This window comes from Mastigoproctus giganteus, chromosome 8 (genome assembly GCF_048544385.1).
Source record: "Mastigoproctus giganteus isolate SK-2022 chromosome 8, ASM4854438v1, whole genome shotgun sequence".
Classification (NCBI taxonomy): Eukaryota; Metazoa; Arthropoda; class Arachnida; order Uropygi; family Thelyphonidae; genus Mastigoproctus; species Mastigoproctus giganteus.
The window spans coordinates 43,706,358-43,731,364 of NC_143582.1; the positions used below are offsets into that span (position 1 = coordinate 43,706,358).

The window sequence follows — 25,007 nt, forward strand, 5'->3', positions numbered from 1 at the left end:
CACCTGTCGTGTAAGTCTCTAATTTCTCAGCAGTAAGAAATTCTTCTTGCCCAATTATAGCCCAAGAAAATTCTTTTCTTGGGCTATAATAGCGAACATAAATCATCAACATGCCCATTCTTTCGAAAGTTGCCACGTCTAACTGAATGGCGAATTTATTTGTTTGTAGATTAAATAATAAAGACTTTTTAATATTCTCGGCCATTTCATCGATGCGACCTTGCACTGTGTTATTACTCAGCGGAATATTTTTTAATATTAGATCTGGGTCTATCTTCATTACAGTACTTATTGCCTCTCTTACTGCAGGTAAAATTAATTTTTCACCAACTGTATGAGGATATCCTCCTTTTGTAATCTTGCAATCTTTGTTGTAAGATGCTTCCATTCCGCCTTTCAACATTTTTTAGATGTGAATGATTTCAAAAATGACTTAGGTCCCGTTTTTGAACGTAAAAGAAAATTTTCTTTTAAATTTTTAAAATACTCTAAATTATTTTCTTTTTTTATTAGGATGCATTCTTTCAATGTGCTCTTTCATCTTTGATGGCTTCATAGCATCGTTAGTAAATGTTTTTTCACAGATGAGACATAGAGGCATTGTATCATTTCCCGGCGTAGAAATAAACCTTAAGTTTAAATATTCTTGGGAATACTGCAGGCACTTTCTTTTTGGTAGGGACATATTTACTGAATTCCTTAAAATTAAATAAAAATAATGAAGCAATCACATCTGACAAATAATTATTATATACATACAACTATATTCACAAATTACTATATTTTTATAAACTGCATCTACCATAAAACAGGCCTCTGTAGCACACGCTCCTTGAGTAGACCCGGGGTTCGAGCCCCTGACTGATAAATACGGTTGATCTGCCAACCTGCACTAGACCAGCGTGGCAGATTATGGTCAATTTCCCTCAACATGAATTGCTGAGGAGGCTTCCATCCTGCAGTGGGTTGATAATAGCTGCAGTTTACCTTTTTTTTTTACCATAAAATAAATATAAAACTAATGTATGTTTAAATTTCGACCTTACTCATTGCATTCTAAATCCATACTATAACTGTCGTCACTAAAACCAGAGAAATTACAAGTGATGGTCACGCAGTGTTCACGTGAACAATAGGTTCACGTGCACACGCTCCTTGAGTAGACCCGGGGTTTGAGCCCCTGACTGATAAATACGGTTGATCTGCCAACCTGCACTAGACCAGCGTGGCAGATTATGGTCAATTTCCCTCAACATGAATTGCTGAGGAGGCTTCCATCCTGCAGTGGGTTGATAATAGCTGCAGTTTACCTTTTTTTTTACCATAAAATAAATATAAAACTAATGTATGTTTAAATTTCGACCTTACTCGTTGCACTCTAAATCCATACTATAACTGTCGTCACTAAAACCAGAGATATTGCAAGTGATGGTCACGCAGTGTTCACGTGAACAATAGGCGGGCCTAAAGGGCCCGTATTACATTGGACAACTTGCTAGCTACACAAAAACACTAAACCAGACTTCTGAACAATACGAAAATTTTAAAAGAAATGAATTTAGTTAAGAAAAATGTATAAAAAAAATTAAATATAATAATACAACATAGATCTGAATCGACCACTAATAGTTCATTTACCCCTAAAACACCGCTAAAGTTTAATCGACCTCCCAGGGGGTCGATATCAACCCCGTTGGGAACCCCCTAAGCTAAAGGGATAAATTCCACGAATTAAGAGCTAAAACATTCTACAATTTAGTGGTGCCTGTAAAACCCAGCAGGAGGAAACTGGCTAACCATGGTGCAGGTTAGAGGAAGATGGTTTTGGGAGAGGCCTTTCCCAATCAGTGTATCAGCAATGGCTAAAAAGAAGTAAACAACTTTTACACTACTGTACCAAGAAATCATGCAGGTCAACTGCTGTGTCGACAGCCATTGACAAAGATTAAGGAATATTCCTGATGCAGACATTGGCTCTGGTAAACCTGTTTTATATATAAAAGCATCCTATTAGAGAATTAGGAGAGAGGGATTTTCTTTTATCCCGGAAATTCATCTGTTATTTCGAAGAAATGAGTCATGCAAACTTTCAGTATAATGTTCTCGTATCGTAACAGTACACTGAGTGGACAGAAATCATGGCATTCCTATCTAGTAACGGGTAAGCCCATCTTTCGTCCGGATAAGGGCAGTCACATGGCAAGACATTAAGTCCACTAGTTCACGAAAGCGTTCCACAGGTATTTTCATCCACGCTTGCTGCACCAATGTCCATAATCCTTTCGCATTCCTGGGTGGAGAATGCAAAGCTCGAACACACCCTTTGCACAGCATCCCAAAGATGCTCCACATGGTTAATGTCCAGCAAACAAGTAGGCCACTCCACGGTGCTAATACCTGCAGTATGCTCTTCGAACCATGTTCTAGTCACCACGTTGTTCTGCTGGAAGAGTCCATTGCCCTGTGGTTGCATGATGACCACAAAGGAATGCAGATGTCCTGTGCTTCTTAAGTAAATTCGTAGATATCTTCCTGTCAGTGCATGTACAATATCAGTGTCCTTAAAAGGTGATATCTTCTCTACATTGTTTGCCCCCTAGCAACCATACATTCTATTCCACCTATCAATATTTCCCACGTTCCTGCTAAGTCACCAACAAATCTCCTGTGGGACTAGCACATATCTCTTTAATATTGCCGCTGTTGCTTGATGCAAAAGATTGATGTGGTGTTGAATTTGGCAGCTGAGAGCTTAATGGATCCCCATTTTAATTCCTTCGAGGGAAGACATCTACACTACTGCTCACTCTCATAGATACCATGAGCATGCAGAGTTGGTTATCTGATTTTTCCATTTGTTGTACCTACCACTCACAAAGAAATCCCCCTTGGCTAGCTCATTATTATTCTGTTCTAGTTTCCATCCATGTAGCAGTGATTTTATCCCTCCAGAAACTGGGTTTTTATTCGTCCAGCATAACAGGCAAATTATGCCAGTGAACACACGCAAATTAGACAATACTTGAAAGGAAGCCTGAGGCTTACGCTGCACCAGCCAAAAAAAAAAATAAATAAATAAAAAATTACCCTGAGTGGGTGAGAAGAGGGTTAGAAACAGAAACACCAAAAAATAGAAGAATGATGATATCCAACTCAGGACCCCTGGGTGTGCCAAGCCTATACTCATCAGATATCAGCCCCTGGGGTTAATTGACTTACCTATAGTTTGTAAACTGCAAGTTCTCTTGGTCGGTTTGGGTTTTGATGGACGAACAATCCGAGTTTCCACGGATTAAAAATCTTGCTATCTGGCTTGAGACAGATTAACTCAGTCAGGGATTGCAAAAAAAAAAAGAAAAACAGCATGTGTATCCTGTACGCACAAAAGATGTTTTATGTGAAAACACCTTTGACAAAAATCATAACTTTTAAAATCGAACAGCTAAAACCAGCCACAATGTAACGTTTTATGCTCACGCCTACTAATTACTCTGAAATCAATGTTCGCTACATTAGTCATACTTCTGTCCGAACAATGCAATGTTTCATGCACACGCCCACTACTTACTCTACTGAGTGAACGTTTGGAATAGCCTAATTACCCATTTGCTGAGTAGTATGATTGCAACAATACAAATACTTGTATTGTTGCAATCCGTATTTTCATTAAATTTCACTGTACTGCTATAGATGTTTCACATCAATAATTTTACGAGTAGTGAAATGGACTGAATGCCACACTGCTAGTCTGTGTTCAACGGTGATGTCAAAGTCAAATTGAGAGCACTGTCGAGAGTATCGAGCAAGCCAACCTAACAAAATAAAGATGGAGGCAGCAATGAGTGTGAGAATGACAGACTAGAATGCATAAAAGACAAACAGAAAATCGAAGTGTTCGATTTAGCAGTGCCTTCAACCAGCAATGCCGCTCCACCTAACAATGGTATACCAAAAGTATTATGTGCAACAGAGCATTTCTCCGATTGCAGAGTAGATGTTTAATCAATTTCCTTTTCTTTACACATTCACATAAGAAAGCACATCGAGAGTTTGAAAGGATATTTACAAAAAATGATTTGTTCTGTATGCTACACTTGTGACCATCTATGGTCTACAAAAACGACACAAAGAAACCATCTGCTAAAAACGCACCATATTTCCACGTTTACAAGATTCGTGTCGTCATAATAGCTGCAGAGGATCACTAAAAACACCATTCCAGCACAAGCTAAGTCGAACAGCTTTCTCTATCTAGAAATTCCACGGCATTTACCAAAATAGTCAATCTCCCTTGGCAAGCAATGGACCATCATGTTCACTGAAACATGAACATTGATGACTTGGCCCAGAATGCAGTATTGTCCACGTGTCTCAGGCACTTCATTTGTGCATATAAAATACAATAAATTACACAAGTTCAGCTATTTGATTGGGTTAGTAAGAAAGTGAGTGGCTTCAGTATTCGGTCAACATGTCTCTATTGATTGTATAAAACCATAAAAGATTTTAATTTGGCTAAAAACACAAGCAAAGCGGTTCCGATCAAGGAGTCTCGTCTGTAACGATATTAGAATCACCCCACGAGAAACTAATGTACTGCAGAGCTTACTGTTTGATGAGCACACAGAGGAACTGTCCTTTCCTAGCATTAATCTTGTACAATTGAGAATGTTCGGAGAGAATTTACATGTGACTCAGTTCCCTGGTTATATGGCACATTTTGTTGGAAGTCTTGCCAACGATAATTTAATTCAACAGCTCATGAGAAAAAAAAAAAAAAAAAAAAAGCTAAATCTGGTGATATGTTAGGGAGAAAGGGTGCTTTGCAAGAAATCATTGCATGGAAAGCACCCAGTTTATCTTTGAACAGCATTACAAACCCAGCAAAACAATTTAATCCCCCCCCCCCCCAACCAGTTAACTGTGTTGCCACATAAAATAGTTTTCTGACCAACTTTTTTTTGGGCCCTAAGACACGATTTTCTATTGCAAGGACCGGACTTTGTTTCCAGGTTATAGATGCACATGCATAATTCACAACTACTAACAATGGCAGAAACAGTGTAGGTTAGCAGCAACACACTGAAAAACATGTGACCCATTGCTCTCGATCAGTAATGCTCAAATCTGTTGAAATATGACCCTCCCTCAAGAAATACCAATTTCTCTTGCAACTTTGGGGATAGTTAAACATTGATCACTCTTAATCAGAACACAAACAACTGAACTGTTGCTATTTTAAATTTTATGAGCAACCAAAGTGACAACCATCTTCAACAGCGGTCTTTAAACTATGCAGACACTGAAGTCTTTGAAATCTCGAATATCCTCAATTTTATTTTAATGTCCCATTTTCCTCTATTTGAAACAGAATTTGATGCAAATTCTGTTCACTAAAATCACATTTCAAAAAATGGATAAAAAATAAAGAATCTTCAAATTCAATGTAAATTAATTTAGAGAAATTGGTGATTCATGCATTAGTCAAGTCAAACATGATGCAACTCTCAAATGATACTGTTACTGAGTATCATTTAAATCCTTAAAATGTGCCAAAAATGAATGTTTAAGTCTGACTGTGGGTTCTTTTCAAGTGCAAGAATTAATGTTGAAAAGGGTAGTAAGCAGTTGCCCTTTGCCCAAGTACATTGCACCCGCCTCTACCTCCGCCACAACTCATTGCCCTGTATTATGTGAAGAATGTTAAATGAAAAACAACACTTTCTTCATTTACAGATATCAGTTTTTCACCAATGTCCAGAAATTAAAGTAAACGGGTACTTATTCTGGCACATACCACCATATGAGCAGAACAACCCATTGCCTTTTATGGGTCTAAAAAATTGTTAAATTTGGTAGAACCATAACTAAAAAAAAAAAAACAATTTCATGTGTATTTGAAGTATAATTAAAAGATGTCCTGAGTTGTAAGATCACCATTTGGGTGATCCTACTGCATATTCAAGTCACCTTTGAATAATGAAACATACATCAGCTATCAGAAGTTTTAATCTTTTTTATGTACATTGTTATTTTGATGGTTCAAAGTGATGGAGTCATTAAGACCTGAGGTTTAACCTTCATCACCCATGTGTTCAACGTGAAAAGAGGAGCACTCCTGTCCAGCAACCAGGTAAGAAAATAAAAAACTGCAAAGCACTGACCTTAACCAGCCAAGAGCAGACCTGAATAGGCTGGTATAATTATTCCATTATTATACAGAATAAAATGTTTGTTGCAATAGAATTTAGTTTCTATCTTCTGCAGGACTAAACTTTTGTTTGACAAATTCTCTACTAGAATTAAAGCATCAGAATGGGGAAATTATAGAGTGCGACAACTGAAAAACAAGACCGATCGATGATAAAAAAAATAGTCCCACTTACGAATAAACTAACTTCTTCCCACATTCACACTGCATGCAATGATCACAAAACAACTGGAATTGGTGGAGGGCCGTGACTGGTAAACTGTTCGTTTTTGTCACAGCTCTGAATGGTGCATGAACTCTGTGCACAATTTTTTGCTATCGTAAAAGTGCTCAGCATAGTTATGATTTTGGACTTTCCTCGATGAACTTTAATTGGCTTTCGGAGAATTTGCTGACTTCAAATACACTTTGCTGCAGGGTTGCATTGAAAACATCTCATCACACAATGATCGAATTCAGGAAGCTGGGTTTGCTTTCGGTGGCCTCAATGAGTTCCCTGCAGCAGTGTTCAACTCTTACCCATCATTGTTGACAAATGTGAAACAAACTTCACAGACCTACAAATCCTGGGTTGTCAAATGGTTTCCTTATTAACACAGCTCAGAAGTCATTTGGAGCATTGCACGTCGATCGCTGATACCAATTCCCCACACCTTTTCAATCAACTCTGGCATTTAAACCATTTTTGCTGGGCTTAGATGTTTGTCATCCAGAGATTCTCATCCACGGAAAAAAGGTTTAAGCCACTTGATCACAGATGCAAGAGACAGACAATTCTCTCCCTTCACTTGCTTCAACAAAATTCAATGTTTGCTCCTTGTTCCACTGTCCCTCCACAACAGGCACAGGAGCAATGTACAGTTCAGTTCATACATTCTGAAATGGCCACAATTTCTGCCAACTGTGGAGCTTGAGGAACAATCACTCTTTCATGTTATGTTTACTTCTAGTAAATGTAAGCACCAGCACTCATCTCATGTCTCATTTTCCAATTGCCTCACTGTGTACATACACACTCAAAGTATTGGGATACCATGAGAATGACAGTAATGCTTAATGTCATTGATGAAAAGTTAATTTTAACAAGATTTGCTTGTGATGCCTTAACCTATAACATATCACAACAATGGAAATATTTGCATTTCACAAGTAGAACAGTTTATTTCAGCGATGCTAACCTTGGATGAACACAGATTGGAATTCGAGTTAAACAATGCAGTATCACATTTTACCAAGCCAACACAGAGCTTTATATGAGAATCACTAAATGCTAACCTAAGATCCAACATCACAAACTTACAATGTTAAAAGACCACATAAATAATAGCTTGCTGTCTGCAAGCTATTATCCTCATAAATCATTATTTCCAATGGCATACTACGAAAAGCCAAAAGCAGACATTGATCATTTGCTCCACATTTGGGACTCTCCAAGTTGGCACACGTATACTAACCTGGAGAGATCTGAGAAAATGAATGGCTGTTCAGAATGTATGCCAGTGGAACTGAAGTCTCAGTGAGTATTGTATGTAAACTGCACGTTTTCATTTTGTGAGACAGAAAGCAGGAAGAAAATCATGCACTTCTTACATTCCAAACCATTGATGAATAATAAAACAGATAAAAGTTCCTCAGATTCTGATAGGAATAAAACCAGAAATGTGAGAGCAGTCACTTTCCACTGGACTATTCACAAGGATTTATTCAACATTAAAGAGTGATGTCACAAGCACTGGACATAATTTGACTGATTTTAAGTGTCATTACAGAATCAATGAGTAATGAGGATAAGTTCCAAAAGGTTAACTAGTGTTTTAGTTAAATCAGAGAGAAAATTTTCTATAATTTTCAGAAAACACTGCACAGCATATTAAAATTTATTGTTGGGATATGTTCAATATTACCATTAACAAAGAAAGACATTTCCCCCATCATCTCCTTCAATAACATAGTTGCCTGACTATCATACCATACCCAGAAGCAGAGGGCTGAAACCAGTTGGCATTTATGATTTAGGTGCAGATTTACAACTGTTCACCTTTAGCATCAGTATCCATAAGGTAGACAGCCCAGCCAATTTCAAGCCACCTCCTAAGACTGGACATTAACTCTTCTCTGGTCCCTGAAAACTAAGACATTACATGGATCTCTGCGGAACCAGGTAAATGTGAACAACCCATAGACATAAGATTATTATTTTTCCACCAATAATGAGCTTATTAATTTTAATTTAAATACATCAGCAGGACTATTTTATTTAAATTGTTCATTCAATAAAAAAATTAAGTTTAATTCTATTTGCAAAATTGCTGAGCAGTTAAATCTATTAATACATTTTCCTATTAACTATTCAGTGCAGTGTTTTTTCAAAATTATATTTCCTGAAAACAGCAGGCCATACAAGCTAAAGTAAGTCTGATAAACTTGCTTGTGTTTAACCTAAAGCAAGTTTTAGTGTGCATGTCCACTTAAATTTTATCTTCAAAGAACATATCCTGCTTTTTGCAATTTCATTTTATGTTGCCATGTGTATCTTCTGAGAAAAGTAAAGATGCCCTCAACATTGTTTACTCAACCCATTCAAAGCCTTACTAAAGTGTTGCTTGTGATTAAATAAATTCAAATAACAATTTTATTTCTTCATTTTAAATCATCCAAGTGTTTGAACATTTTAACGTGCACTAACAGAAACATGCCAAACTCTAATGCAGTTATCTGTATATCCAGCAAACAAAGCTTGTCCATCAGCTGACCAAGCCATTGAGATACATTGTGGAGGTTCTGCCTTAACATTACTGGTGATTACCTCAGGACGCAATTCATCAACCATATTTTTACCTTCCAAGTCCTGTAAGATATAATTACATAAAAACAATCATTTACTGTCACTAATTACATTTGAAGAAAGAATACATTAGGACTAAAACAAATGTTGAGTTAAATGGCTGTGCCTTAGTGTTAGATACATAATGCACTAAGAAAATTATAACAGATCTGGTGGTAAAAAATTAGAACACACAGAAAATTACTAAAAATCAAGAAGCAATAACAAAAAACGTTTTCAATTTAAATTTCTCCATTCTTCTAAAATTACTGACCCAAAGCATCTGCATGTGTTATTATTTAAAGAACCAATGATGTTATTCAGTTTATTAGTAGTCAGTTCTCCATACAATTATACTTTTTTCACTTAAGTTTTATAAATTTTGCTAGTAACCCTGCACAAGGTTCATAAGCAAAATTTAAATATTCAATACCTATAATATGGTCTTCAATTCTGACCTGCATCATTTTTTAAATTAATATAACTTAAAAAATAAACAAAATCTTTCTACAGTGATGTATGAAATGCAGTGTGCACCACAGCTTATTATTTTTCCATTTGAGTTTTGGTTTCTGTGTTTTGGAAGTAAATCAGTTGAAAATAATTTTTATTGGATAACAATAAGAACTACTGTTACACAAGATACTTTCTTATTATCTAATATATTGTCAAAATAAACAGAATTATAAACTGCACCATTTTAAAATTGGTGTTTTCACAAAAAATACTGATTGTTATATGCAGTACAAATGCATGCCTACTCATACAACTTTTTTTGGCAAGTTCAAATCTAAATGAACAACGAAGTTTCTATTTTCATCTGTTATTTCAAGAGATGAAAAAAAAAAAAAAAAAAAAAATTGGCCATTAGAATAACTGGACGTACATTTGATTATACTATTCCATGGTATAACGAAAAAGAAAAACTAATTAACTTGGCAGGTTGAAATGGTCTCTAATGGTTGGCAGCAACTTGCCTTCCAATATAGCCAGGTATCCACTGGCATTTATGAAACCTTTTATAAACTGCATGTGACCTTCTCCACGATACGAAATGCACCCCCATATCATTTGGCTGGTAGGGGATTTCACTGTAGATACCATACAGTCTGGATGGTATTCTTCACCACATCCACAGCGAAACGTTTGTCTCCCATCAGAGCCACGCAGGTTGAATTTCTCCTCATCCAAAAAAATAACTGACTTCCACTGTCTGGGTTCTATTTGATATGCTCCTTACATCAAATTAACCAGACCCTTTTCATTTTTTGTGTGGTAGGAGGGGCATCTTCTGACTGTTACTGCACTTGCTACCACTCCTGTATGTTCTTCCCATTCTCCTTTCAGCTCAGATTAAGAAGCTTTACAGTTTTTAAGGCATAAGCACTTCAAAATGCAGTCCTGTTTTGGCACAGGGACTTGTTTGCATCCAGTTCCTTTTTTCTTATCAGCAAAACCAGTATTCTTGAGTTTGGAAAGAAATGTATTCGCTGTCGACTGATTACAAGACACTCTATAAGCAATATGACGGGAAGAACATCCTTCCCCACGCAACTTGCCATCCTGATACAAGCAAGGAATGACTGCAACTCTTAAAGTTCATGCTTATATAGCTGATACAATATTACGTCACCACCCATATGCGTGTCAATCTTATCTGATGCAATCTGTAAGAAATACTGCCATATACTTAAGTTATTTGGACAATTACAATTTTAAGGGGTGATGCACTTTCTTTGAACTATATATAGGCAACCCCCGTATAACACAGTACTTCTACAACACATTTTTGCTCTAACACGATTGATAAATTGTGGCAAACATCGCACAACACGGTTAGAAAATTTTGATAAACCTTGCATGACGGTATTTTTGAGCTGTTGTGCACTGGAAACCCTGCTATTATGTTGGATGTAATTTTTCAAAATTTCCACTCTTTTTGAATCCCAGCTGTTGACTTGCTGGTCAAAAAAAAAAAAAAAAAAAAAAACCCCGGCCAAATAAGGAATCAAGCACGAGAACTTGCTACGTCGCTAGGAGGGGAAGGATTTGATGACATGACTACTGAAGCCACCATGGGTAGCACAGTTGAAAGAATTGCCCCTCCACACTGGGTGGAAATGACCTGAGTTCTATGCCCGTCGATGACAGGAGGAATTTTTATGGGTCTTTTTCACAACGTGGCTGAGTCAGTCGGGCTCAGGCGAGGGTAGCATGGTTTCCCCCCCGCAAATAGAAAATCAACCTCATGACAATATACATAGAGTAACATGGCCTTAGTTGCCGATGCTCCTAAAAAAAAAGATATGATTACTGAAGACGTTCAAAGAATAAATTTGTTAATATTTAAAAATACTTTTAATATTAACAAAAGCTAAATTCTACAAGCTATAATTCATTAATTCGATTATACCCATTACTACTCTTAATAGAAATCTTGATGCTTGGACTAACTGCTGAAAGTGTTAGTGACACATAACACGAAATATTGAATGTTATTACCTTGACAATGTGTTAAGAATAACTATTAAATAACAGAAAAAGTAAAAACAAACTGTTCTTAGTCCAATTAAAAACCTGTAATAAAAACAATTTCTTATAAGGGATATATTTTTACATAAAGCTGCTTTTCCTCCCAATGAACAGAAGTTATTTTAATAATACTTACCCAAATTTTGATGCTTGGACCTGTAGCAACACAAAGCCAGTATCGATTAGGGCTAAAGCATAATGCATTAATGATATCAGTGTGATCTAATGTGTAGAGATGCTTTCCTTCATTTAGATCCCACAGCATAGCTTTGCAATCCTGAAAATACAGCAATGTGGATTTAACTTCTCAAAGTTTATTTCACAGGCTAAATTCTAAATACACTAAATCTATAGAAATAAGGCATTCAGCTTTTTTTTTTTTTTTTTGTGAAATATCATTTCTATAAAACAAATTTGCACTGTAAAAAATGCAGCTGAACTTTTATTAGCAAACTAGTTACCAGAGTAAATATCTTAAATGAGTGTAATGTTACCAACCCTATACCAGCTTCTTTTCCCATGTATGAGCAAGAACAAACAAAACAAAATTTCCTTTCTCAAACTGCTGCCATCACACTTTAAGACTCACCTCTAATTCAACATCCAGTCTTCTCAGACTATTGTTCTCCAGTACCCACCTCCCACACTCCATAGTTGTATGTTTCTGTTTTAAGCAAATGGCAAACTTGAAGCACTTCAGCCACAAGCTATTCGTACAGCTCTTGTCAGCGGCCTGCCTCTTGATTTGGTAAAAAAATTACTCAATTCCACTTTTATTTCCAGAAATTATAACCTGGCTTTCTGGCAAGGCATTTACAACATACATGGAAAGCTGCAGGAAAAGTATTCCCTTGGGTTTAAACCAACCGTGCTAAATTTGTCAATGTAAAAGGATTCTTTTACTTTTCTTTTTTCAAAGTCTCTTCTATCCCCCCCCCCCCAACATTAACTGCAAAATCTGTATCACTATACATCTGGATGCATCTCAGCTAATGCTTTGCTAATTTCGGTTTTTTAGCATTCTCTTCAGTCATGTTTGTTGGTGTTCATCCATGCAAGCTTCAAATCTCTTCTTCTTTACTATGCATATCTTCCCACATTTTTGTACATTACATATATTCTGTTATAATCTGGTGTTGGATCTTTGAACAAATTGCTCATTTTATTAATCAACTTAAAAATCATCAAGGTTACTTTTTACAGATTTGTAGAGTATGATCATACTGTACGTATGGTCTACAAAATGCCAATGCCATTTGACTGATTTCATCCACTGAGATATGTGCTTGGAGAATAGTGAGAAAAATAAGCACTATAACATGCATAGAGCATAATCTGTTTTTAATTTCTTAAAGGACTGTGTAAAGACAACAGAACAGGCAAATGCAGCAACTTAATTACACATAATTACTTTAATTTTACTTTTAATACTTTTTACTGTAGGTAATTTCTGTTAATTAATTCATAGTTAAATAATTTAGTAATAAATTAATAAATAAAACAAAGTCGGCATTTCATGTGTATAAATATCCTTTATTTGTTTAAAGTAGAAACTACTCTTAACTAAGTAAAGAAACTACAGTAAAAACTAATAATCGTTAAAGGAAATAAGTGACCGCTGCAGCCTTATCTTCAGAGCACACACAAAATAAAGGAATTCACATTTAGACAACTGATTTTATCTTGTTTAAAGTAGGTGTTTTTGCCTGATTCATGGATATGGAGTAGAGTACCTTAAGGTTAAAACAAATCAATTAACAGCTGTCAAAAAACACTGGAAAGTTAAATTTAGTTATCTGATTTCATTCTATGCTTCATGACTTCTGCAAAGCAAACTCTTCTCATTCTTGGGTAGAATGCAAGACCCATTTGATTAATGACAAGATTACAGATGTATAATTCATGGTGACAGCTAATATTAAATGAATAATTGTCATTTGATCAGTAGGAATAGCAAGTGACTGCTTTGACACTTTCTTCTATTTAAATTAACTGAAATTAGAGAATGAATTTTTTTTAAATAAATTTACACTGACACTGAAATTTCAACACCCTGAAGGAACAGGAATACAGAGGATACTAGAGTAATGATAGCTAAGGAGTTGAGTAACACATGATGAAAGTTTCATTCATTAACTGTGTGTGTGTGTGTTAGCACGCTTAATGACACTATTTATGACTAATACACAAAGGCATTAAGAAATTCTATTAGGAATCCAAAATTGACAATTACAGGGGAAAATAGTCCTGTTATTTGCACCTGGTCCCACAGAACATCCATGATCTATGCTGGCTGTGGGTGGAATCCAATCATGGCCCACACGTACTTGATGGGGGAGAAATCTGGAGACCTGGCTGGCTAAGATAGTACATCCACAACACAAAGACACCCAGAGGAAACTCCTGTGGTAAGTATTTAGGCATTGTGCTTTTGAAAAACGGCATCAAGCACCCCAGTAAAAACGGAGGCAAGTGATGGGTTCCAGAATCATGGCATAGCAGCAATCAGTCAGAGTGCTGCTGGCAAACATTAACCTGATCATTCCATAACACCAGCATGGCATTCAACAATAGTTCTAGGATCATTGTGTTTGCCACATGTGTATGCGGTGATCATTGGTCCCCAAGCATAAGTGTGATTTATCACTGAAGACTGCCTGACACCATTCTATACTCCAGGTGGCACATACACGACTCTTTCGTATGCCTCTGATTACTTGCAGCAGCCCCATGCATACTGCCCATTTTATCAGCATTGACAAAATGGGCAGTATGCATGGGGGCTCCTTCTGTAAGTTGACATGCAATGGAGTGACAGTCAACTGATATCACAGCTTGTTGGGTGGTAGCCAGAGTGACTGTAGCTGTGGTGTAAACGTTGTCAACAGATAAGACAATCTTCCATTTTGTAGTCTTTTGTCATGCTCCACTACCCATTTGACAAGCAGTCACCTTCCCACAGCCCACATGTTCTGCTATATGACCATCTAGCCCCTCGAAGGATGATGATCTGCCTTGTGTCATGAGTTACAGATACTGAACACGATATCTAGACATGTTCAGCTCAACTCAGAGGAAAGAGAAAAAAAAATAAATAAAATAAATTCGGATAAAATCATTATGTGCATGTAGAATGTTATAACAAACCAATAATGATATTTAACACAATATTAAAATGTGTAAAACATCTGTGATTAATGTGCCACATACCAAAGCTCCACAGCTGCTAATCACAGAAAACTGTTCTGGTTCACAGAAAACCCACATTTTATGCCAAGAAACTGGACCACAATCTGTCATGTCACAAAATGCACTGGTAATACAGCAAATGACTATTGGGACTATAATTCTTTAAATACCTCAGTTAATCTAAGAATGCTACAAGAATGACATGCTCATTAACTTTATTTTCTGATTCTGTCATCAGTTATCCAGCTGGAGAACTGATAAGATAGAACCAGCACATTACATGCTCCCTTAGTGATGCTTTCCTGTATTGTCTGATTGGTTGTGGGTTACCTATTTGCTACCTGCTCTATTTGACTGGTCATCTTGAGATCTGAGTTGACATAAAGGAGACTGTTGCAAAACGACACAAAACATTTATGAGATTTGTTTTTTACCATGCTGTTATCATACGCATGAAAGACTACTACAGCAACCTTGTAGAAGTGATTACCATTTCTACAAGGGTAACAAGACAGTGGCACCCCTGACAACCTCATAATTGTAAGCTGCTGCTTGATCCCACTCACTCCATAAAGGTACTGAACACACTAAACCACTTATTTCAGTGTTACAAAACTAAATACAGTTTTTAATCTAGTAGTGATGGTGCCCATTTTCTTTTTGTTTGGAATATGTTTTGGGGTTTTTTTTTTAATGCTGTTTGAACAATGCCAATATTTCAACTTATCATAAATAGACTGCAGTACTTATTGCAATAGTTTAAATTTAAAAAACAAAGGTTTTACAACTTTCATTTAAAAAATGAATCAGACATAAAATAGAATGATCAGTCTCTTACATTTTCCTATTTAAAAGTAAGTGTACAATATTTCAAATTTCAACACTAACAGTTACTTCCATTTTCAGACTTATTTCAAATTTGATACCCTTCACAGCATGTGAAATTTGAAACTACATACGTTGCTTCTTGGAGATTAGCAGCCATTTTAACAGAATACCAGGTTTTGTGTTATTGTCTTTATGATTGGACAACAATAATAAATCTTTCAAAAACACTTAGGATGTTACAGTCAATTGACTATTGGCCTAGTGAGGGAGGGAACTGCATCAGCACTTCGTCCAGTAGCATGCAATTCAAGCAAAATTCAAATAGTTGCAAAAATGTTATCATCCTAAATGACAGGTTCTCATGTCCAATTTCCATAAGAAAATTAAGAATCACTTCAAAACTATTGCAGTAAACATTTGACTACATTTCAGATGATAAAAAATATTTCAGATTTTTAATCATTGATTAATGGCTAATGAGAGAACACTGGATGCAAGGGGCACCTGTGAGGTACCCTGTCGCCACCACTGGATTAATCTAGATTTGAGACTGAGAATGGTGAAGGAAGGGAGTCAAAGTGTTTAAACTCCTAACTTTTTACACTCTTCTCTTTAAATAGCCCATATTCAAAATGAGCAATTAAAAGAAATACATATATTATTCAAATGACGGCAAATTTTGGATTATTCACTCATCAAATAAAGTGCTTAATACGTGAAAGGACATTTTCAAATGATGCCAAAAAGGCTTGGGAACTGGGCTACCAATTAAACACATATCATACAGATAAAATAAACAAGGCCATACCTGTATTTGTAATTTGAAAAATTACATCATGTTTAAAAAAAAAAGTACCCAGTGTCTTTGATCATTAACAGCATTTGGTTGGTTAACAACACAGTGCTAGTCCTCAATAAACAAAAAATGAAGAATCTCAGTGTCTTATCCTGACATGAGAGCCCATCAGTTTTTTCAAAGGTAACTATTTATGATGCCTGTGAAATGCTTGATATTTTTCTTAGGTTTTTTTCAATCAATTAACCAAATAATGTGAGCAAAGTATGGACAAAGCAAACTGATGGCATTTACATCCCACATCTTCAACAAATTAATTAAAAGTGACAAACTGAGAAAAAGGGCAAACAGAAAATGAATTTCAACAAACCGAATCATGGCCTTTGTCACCAAGTAACATTCTTTAATCTTAACTGTTGCGAGAAAATACTGGAAACTTGACAGTTTCAAAATTTATAGAAAACATTAAATAAAAAATAAATTTTTTGTTTATAATCTGGTAGAACCACATGGTCAGAGGAATTCACAATACAGAGAATAAAAAAAAAACAGCACCATATTTAGTAGTCACATGAACTTACAGACCACTGTCACTCACAGCATACTTATGCACCCTCGTGCCAGACCACTTGGGTACAGCAGCCTGATAAATAATTGAACAATAATTTGATAAATTATTATCGGTCAATAATGATCTGGAAATCAATACTTCCATCTTAGAGCACTCAAAAACTTGATGTAGCACCCTAATGTCTTTTTGCAAAATGTACAAGAAGTTTGCTAAAAGGTGCAAAAGGAATTACAACATGATTAAGAAGTTCAAGCACTGTTTGTACCTGCACCAACTAAGACTAATAGGTAGATTATGGCCTTAGTAAACCGATAAATCAATGAAACAAAAAAAAAAAAAAAAAAAAAACCCAGCATACTGTATTGAAGTAAATATTAATTCTCCTCACCTTCAGCAAGAAATTAAATTGCTATTATTATTACATCCCCACATTATACTTAGCACAAAGGTTTCTGTGCTAACCGTCACTAACCACACAACAGAATAAGCTGCAAATTAGTGCATTTAAGACTCCATTTTGTCACTCTGAACCTTATTTACATCAACAATTAAGCATGTTATGCCAACAGTAACAAGCACAAGTTATCAACATCCATTTGTGTTGGTTATCAAGATTTAATTTACTTTTGATTTGCTCATCATTAATTTCGTAATTTTAATATACAGTCAAACATGATTATAATGAACACGGACGTTGGGTATATTCATACTATGATTTTTTAGTGTTTCTCACCAACCATTGAAGTAAAAACGAAAGACGAAAAACCAAATTCTTAAAATTTTAATATTTACAATAAATTTATTTACAGACAAAACAAAATGCCATATTACTGATGATAGCAATTTTAAAATAAGACAACTGTGATAATACAGATACCAAATTTAAAATACAATAAAATATACTAGGTTAAAAGTGCTAAAATACTAACTGAACTGAAGCTTTCAAAGGCTTCTGCCTTCTTTTTCAACAGTGTACTTCTATTCTGCGATGCATTATTAAATACCAGCAGGTTCACGTAAACGTATACTGTTCCCGTCGGAACCGGAAGTGGCTTGGGAGCGTTTCAGGCAAAAACGTTCATCCCCTCTATGAGGCGGTAATCCTTGGAGGGGATGAACGTTTTTGCCTGAAACGCTCCCAAGCCACTTCCGGTTCGGACAGGAACAGTATACACTTACGTGAGATGAACCTGCTGGTATTTAATGATGCACCGCAGAATAGAAGTACACTGTTGAGAAAGAAGGCAGAAGCCGTTGAAAGCGTCAGTTCAGTTAGTATTTTAGCACTTTTAGCCTAGTATATTTTATTGTATTTTAAATTCGGTATCTGTATTATCACCTTGTATATTTACTGTATATCACAGTTGTCTTATTTTAAAATTGCTATCATCAGTAATATGGCATTTTGTTTTGTCTGTAAATAAATTTATTGTAAATATTAAAATTTTAAGAATTTGGTTTTTTGTCTTTCGTTTTTACTTCAATGGTTGGTGAGAAACACTAAAAAATCATAGTATGTAATGAGGTCATAGCTACAGTGAGCAATGCTATCCCCAAGTTAAGCTTACAAGCATTTACATATAAAAATCTCACACATATAACGAGTACGCTTCATGGATATGTTGAGCAAATGTGGTCTGCTCATTTACAAAGTAGGCTGTGTTCTCTTTCTGTGGCATATTTCCTTAGAAGGAACATAACATAAAATTATTATAAAACAGGACTCATCCAAAATAAACTACTGCAGATGTTTAGTTCTGCACCTATCTCCCTCACTTAGAGATGAAATAAAAAGCACATTAATGAAATGTTAATTGCATGCAGGAAACTCACAAAAGTAAATATATGTCCCAGAGAGGGAACCTAGCTACCAAATTTGTCAGCTGCAATTCAGTTGTAAAGTTTTGTAAACTACAGCATGTGACATCCCTTTCAACAGTATCAGGAACAGTGAAAGCCAATGGAAAAGCTGGGTCCAATGAGCACCTAATGGGAAACTGAACTTGCGATAGCATTTAGCTGCATCACACACAGTAATATATTTGAGTTTTACAAAGATCTGGGTGATGATGATAAAAACACTAAATATTTTGCCCTTCAACGAGTAATATGTTTGCAAATAAAAGTGTCAGTTTATTTACCAAAAAAAAAAAAAAAAAAAAGTTGAAATCATCCAAAAGTTAAGAGAAGTAAAAAAAAAATGAAGTGTGCTAAATATTTAATTTATCATCATCTATAGTTTCAATTTTACAGAAAAGAAAATAACAAAATTAAACAACATCACTACAAATAAGAATGTGGAAATGTGATTTGGCCAATGCTATCCAGCAAGCACTGCTATGATTTTTTTGCAATGTAAAAAGGATTTCTGCAAAAATGAGAATTTTTGAAACATATCAGTTGTTATTTATTACATTAGAATAACATATATTTTTAAATATTGTAAATATACAGGTTAAAGAATTTTATTTATTTTTTAGATGTCAATCCGGAGACCCAGCTTACTTAGAATGCAACATTTTAATGTTGTGTTTTACATCGCTTTACATTCAATTGACACTAAACTAGAAAATCCAAATTCAGAAAAATAAGTAGTGGGCAAAATTACTACTAGGGCTAAGCTGAAAATATATTTTTTAATATTTTCCCTTCATCTTCAAATCAAAACTCTATTGAGTTCACATCACAACCAAGCAACATTTTGGCATCTCCATCTCTGTGTAAACCAAATAATTCTATTAAGTATTATTCTCTTTTACATCTGCTTGGCATAAAAAACCAATTTGGAATGAGCTACATGGGCTACAGTATTAAAACTTTTAAATCGTTGAAAAACTGGGATAACTGGAAAATATAACCTCACTTAAACCTACCCGTGTCTTCTATAAACTGTGCCAGTGTGGGGAAAAATGAAAAACGCAACTTCAACTTTTATGATCCAAAGGTCGAGCACTTTTGACCATTGTTTCCCAGCCGGTGTTCCGCAGAACTAGATAAGACAGCTTTATTGTGATAGGCAATTATGCCATTATAACAGTGATGATGGGAAATACAGATATGCCTATAACAACCTAATATATACTACATAATGCTAAGTAGAAGTACATAATACTATTTTTAAAAATTAGTTAAATATTGTATGCATAGTTTAATATTTTTGTGTTCTGTGGTATCCACCTCAAATATAAAAGTTTTCTGTAAAAAAGATTGGGAAACATTGCCACAGACCATTGCATCCTAACTTGTGGTCTGTAAATTAATGTATTGCATATATTAGTGTAAATCTAACTGATTACATCTGAACTACAGTGGAAGTCACACCTGACCCCTGCACCATTTTCTTTATGTAAACAATTAAAAAAATTTAATCTTCAAAAAAATCAAATGCAATATGTAATCATAACAATTACCTTTCCACCAGATGCACACAGTGATCCATCAGGTGACACAGTTACAGTGTTTAAGTAACCAGTATGACCAATGTGGTTAGTCTTGAGTCTACAATTTGTAAGATTCCATACCTATAAAAAACAAGATTAAAAGTAATTCATTTATGGAAAAAAAATAAAATAAAATAATAAAAATAAGAAAATGACAGGATTTTCTTAACATGCATTTGATGTTTAAGAGATAGGTGATGCCTTACACAAGAAAGAAATTATGTACTTTAAAACAATAAGAAAACAAACTTGACAAGTCTATGCTAATAACAAATTCTTGTGATGCAATCAATTTAAATCACTTAGTTTCTAACACTTATATACATATTATGGTATACAATTTGGCAAATATTTTAACTATTCCAAAGTATTCAATTACTCAAAAAAATTTGCAATCCTGTTTAGTACTAACCAAAAGTTTTAAGAGGGTAATGTAATGGAATGTATAAAAAGGTTCCAATGCTGAAATTTCAAAAAGCACAGCAGCATGAATTATGACTTGCTGTTAGCTACAATCAGCATTATGTTCTTAGTTCATGATAAAAGTAAAATTTTATCTGGTCTAAAGGTTAATTTAATTCAAAGTATACTAAGTTGTAAACTGAACTGCTATTCTAATAGTGGTTATTTGTTGCATTGGTGCACAATTAAAAAAAAAAAAGAAAGAAAAAAAGTTTTTTTGTAATGCTACATACTGTTATTTAAAAGATGAGTTTTAATGAGGACACAAGAGCATTTAGACTCTAATAACCTATAACTACATTTTGAATCCAGCAATTACGAGAAGCCATATCACTCACTGGTGCTATAAAAATTTTATTTATTTTTTATTGGTTGGAGATCAATCTATTGGGCTATCCTACAGTTGCCCCCTCAACTAATTAGGTGGTTCTAAATGAAGGTGCCTCATGGAATATACCATTTGAAACTCTCTGAAACAATGCCTCCTTTACATAATATAAACAAACATGGTTTGATCATGGTGTTTTAACTGGTCATGTGTGGAGGGCTAGGGAGGATATTTGAAATTATAATTCTTTGAATTATACTCTTTTTTTTAATGATGTATCTGTATCCAGGATTTCTGTGTTGCCAGAATCCAAATTATGGGCTTCCAAGATATTAGGGTTGGATACATATCTTATGTGTTCACATTCATCAGGTTAGCACAATATTTTAATTCTTTTACTTGTTCTGTACACCTGGCCAATAAAGCTCTGCTGCATTCTAAGCAGTTCCTATAAGTGTCTCCTCTGTTAAAGTGCATTCAACTTTAACGTGGCTTATATACACTGCTTTACCATTAATATCTGGACACCTGCCTTTAGACAAAAAAAAAAAAAAAAAACCACCTTTATTGTAATTTAATATTTTGTGCTGAAACCTTTTGCTTTTATGACAGCCTTTAATCTTCGTGGCATACTCTCAACCAGCTTTTTATAGATGTCAAGTGTTATGTTCCTCCACTCAGCCTTTAACCAGCCACCAGTTCAGTCTTGCTTTCTGGGCGATCTCGACATGCATGTACCCGATACATCCCAAAGATGCACAATAGGGTTCAGATCAGAACTCTGGGCTGGCCAATCCAACTTTTCCACATCCGTGTCCTCAAACCACTCCGTCATGACCTGAGCAGTATGGCATGGTGCATCATCTTGCTGATACAGGTATAGGCCTTCCCTGAAGTATTGCCATAATGTTGCAAGTGCATAATTGTCCAGGCTTCTTGGTATTGCACAGCATTTATGGTTTGGCTTGGCCAAACCACGAAAAGCAGCCCCATACCATGATACTACCTACAGCAAATTTCATTGTTGGGAGGATACAATTCAGGAAGGAACTGTTCTCCTGACATTCGTCACACCCAGGAATGGCCATAACACTGGTAGAATGCAAACCTCAACTTGTCTGTCCATAAGACTGTTTTCCACTGCTCTAAAATCCAGGATTCGCACTCCTTACACCATGTTAATTGGTCTCTAGCATTTGTTGAGGTGATCAATGGCTTGTGAACAGCTGCACAACCATTGTAATCCATATTACGAAGTGTCCTTCATGTACTAGTGCTGACATTAGTCCCAATACTCTCACAGAGGGTTTGGGTGACTTGAGACAATAGCAAATTACAATTTGCACACACATCTGTTGAACGTGTCATCTTGCATGCCCACTTTTGCAACTGTTTGTTCGGAGCCCAGCGTGCATATTTATAGCAGGTTTAGCGACTTTGTTGCGTGCATAGGACCTGTTTCTCCATCCACGGAGGGGCGTCTGGATATTAATGGTAGGGCAATGTATACCGTATGAGGGTGACATATAGCTAAACACATGCACAAACAAGTCACAGAGGGTAAGGGAAGACAAGTACAGAAGAGGATAAAATAATAAATAAAAAAATTATCCCTACAAGATAATTTTACTGTTAGGGATGATACTAATAATAATAAACAACAGAGGGCCTACATTAAAGAATACATACCTTTACATATTTATCCCATCCACAAGACACAATAATTGGATTACTGTTATTTGGAGAAAATCGAACACAAGATACCCAATCAGTATGACCTTCTTCCTAAAATAATAATAAAAAAAAGTTGAGAATTCCATGACATTCTCTTTAATATAATACTGAATGTTTTGAAAGAATATTTGCATTTTCAGGACAGAATACACATTTAATTTAAAAGGAATGAAGTGTTAATGTTTTCTTTGTTAAAGGATATTGTTTTAATCATTAGTATAACTTTAAACAGCATGGTGACAATTATACTCAGTTTAAGGTGATAGTATAGTATCATAAAGAGAATACCGGAATATCACCTACACTGTTACTTTGAATGAAAGTCAATAGCATTCTTGTACAGTCGGTCCTCGTATAACACGTGTTTCCATTACACGAATTCGATCATACACGATTTATAAATAGGGGAACGATATCTTATGTAACACGAACCGAATTCGCTTATGCACGATTCGCCTTGGTGTTTACAAGAAATGGCAATCACCCCAACCGAACACAACACGATAGAAATGAAGAGAAGATTCTGAAAATGTATTTATGCTTTTATATCAGTGAAGGGGAAACATATTTCACCATAATAACGTAAAAACCAACACAATTCCAGCTATCAATATAATCGCAAATGCAATTAGATCGAGTTTACTACCAGTTTATAATAGATTCCACTAGCAGAAACGCAACTGGAAATTGTTTTATGGTAGTAACCCCCAGAAATGTGCTTTAGTAAAATGTGAGGTGTTAATAGTATATCTTGGCCTTTACGGTGTTGTTTATTCAGTTGCTACACGGGCGCAGCTTTGTTTATGTGTATCAAGCGTGCCTCCTCGTTTTGTAATTGTGCTTTATTCCCTAAAAATGAGTAAAATACTTAAAAGGTGTGAAAAGGAAGCGTCCTGGATCGTTATAAAATACGTAAGTATTTTATAATGATTAAAATTACCCGATTATTTATTGTGTTTGGTAATGTTTTGGTTCCAAATGTGTGTTCAATCTTGGGTGGTCGGCACCTAACCCCACTTTTCCCATAGGGCATGTTGTTTATATTGCACGATTTTGCATTGCACGAGAGTTTCTAGGAACACAACTATCGTGCTATACGAGGACAGACTGTACTATCTATGTATGCAGCCACTGCCCGGATTGTGTAATACCCGATTTACGGAAATTCAACTTTACCTAAGATTTTGCCGGCCGGTGCAAACTCAAAAAAATCATGAAAACGTATTTTGCAGCCTGCAAGGAATAAATGGAGGTATCATGAAAAAGTGATGTAAACCAAATGACACACTGCTTTTTTTTTTTTTTTTTGGTAATTCGTTGCAAAGCATAGGAAGTTCAAATTTTTTGCTATATAACTAAGCTATTTATTCTCTAAAAGTTAATTTTTATAATAGAAATTGCACTACACTTCCATCATTATCATATGTTCTGTTATAAGAATCAATTTTGAATGCCTTTGTGATATTTTTCTAAAACACATTTCTGGAGGTCGCTACCATAAAACAATAAAAACAATTTGCACTTTCCGGTTTATTGGGCTTTTCTGTTAGCGCAATCTATTAAAAACGGGTAGTAAACTATATTATTGCATTTGCGATAATGCCGATAACTGGAATTCTGTGGGTTTTTACATTAGGGTATTATGGTGAAATGAGTTCCCATTCACTGAAATCTTCAATCATATAAAAAACAAATAAAATTTCAGAATCTTCTCTTCATTCCTATTTACTTATTACAATGGTGAAGGGAAAGGGACCAACGGAAAGTGCAAGCGCTGGCACTGCTAGGAAACAAAACAAAGTTGATTTAGAAATGAAAATAATTAATTAAGAAGTATGAAGCAGGACAAAGTTTGTCATCTATTGCATGGAATTAGGTCGCACTGCTTCAACAGTGAACACTATTTTAAGGGACAGCGTATGTATAAAGGTTTTAAAAGATCAACAGCGACATTCAGGTGCTATATTGAAGATGGAAAAGCTATTAATAATATGGATGGAAAATCAGATTCTGAAGTGAGTGCCCCGAGTCCAATGGCCATTCAAGCAAAGGCAAGAAGTATTTATGAAAACATTAAGGGTAAGTACAACGA

General features: G+C 35.3%; 1 protein-coding gene across 1 annotated transcript in view; it reads right to left on the reverse strand.

The window, feature by feature from the left end:
- Nucleotides 1–8,825: 8,825 nt before the first annotated feature.
- Nucleotides 8,826–25,007, reverse strand: part of Rack1 (Receptor of activated protein kinase C 1) — an 82,620-nt gene continuing 66,438 nt past the window's right edge. Inside the window, exons 4-7 of the mRNA XM_090379331.1 lie at nucleotides 22,871–22,966; nucleotides 20,362–20,472; nucleotides 11,704–11,844; nucleotides 8,826–9,059 (exon numbers count right to left, since the gene is read on the reverse strand). Of these exons, the coding sequence (XP_090235457.1) occupies nucleotides 8,883–9,059; nucleotides 11,704–11,844; nucleotides 20,362–20,472; nucleotides 22,871–22,966 (525 nt within the window). The 3' untranslated portion in view covers nucleotides 8,826–8,882. The remainder of the gene's footprint in view (nucleotides 9,060–11,703; nucleotides 11,845–20,361; nucleotides 20,473–22,870; nucleotides 22,967–25,007) is intronic.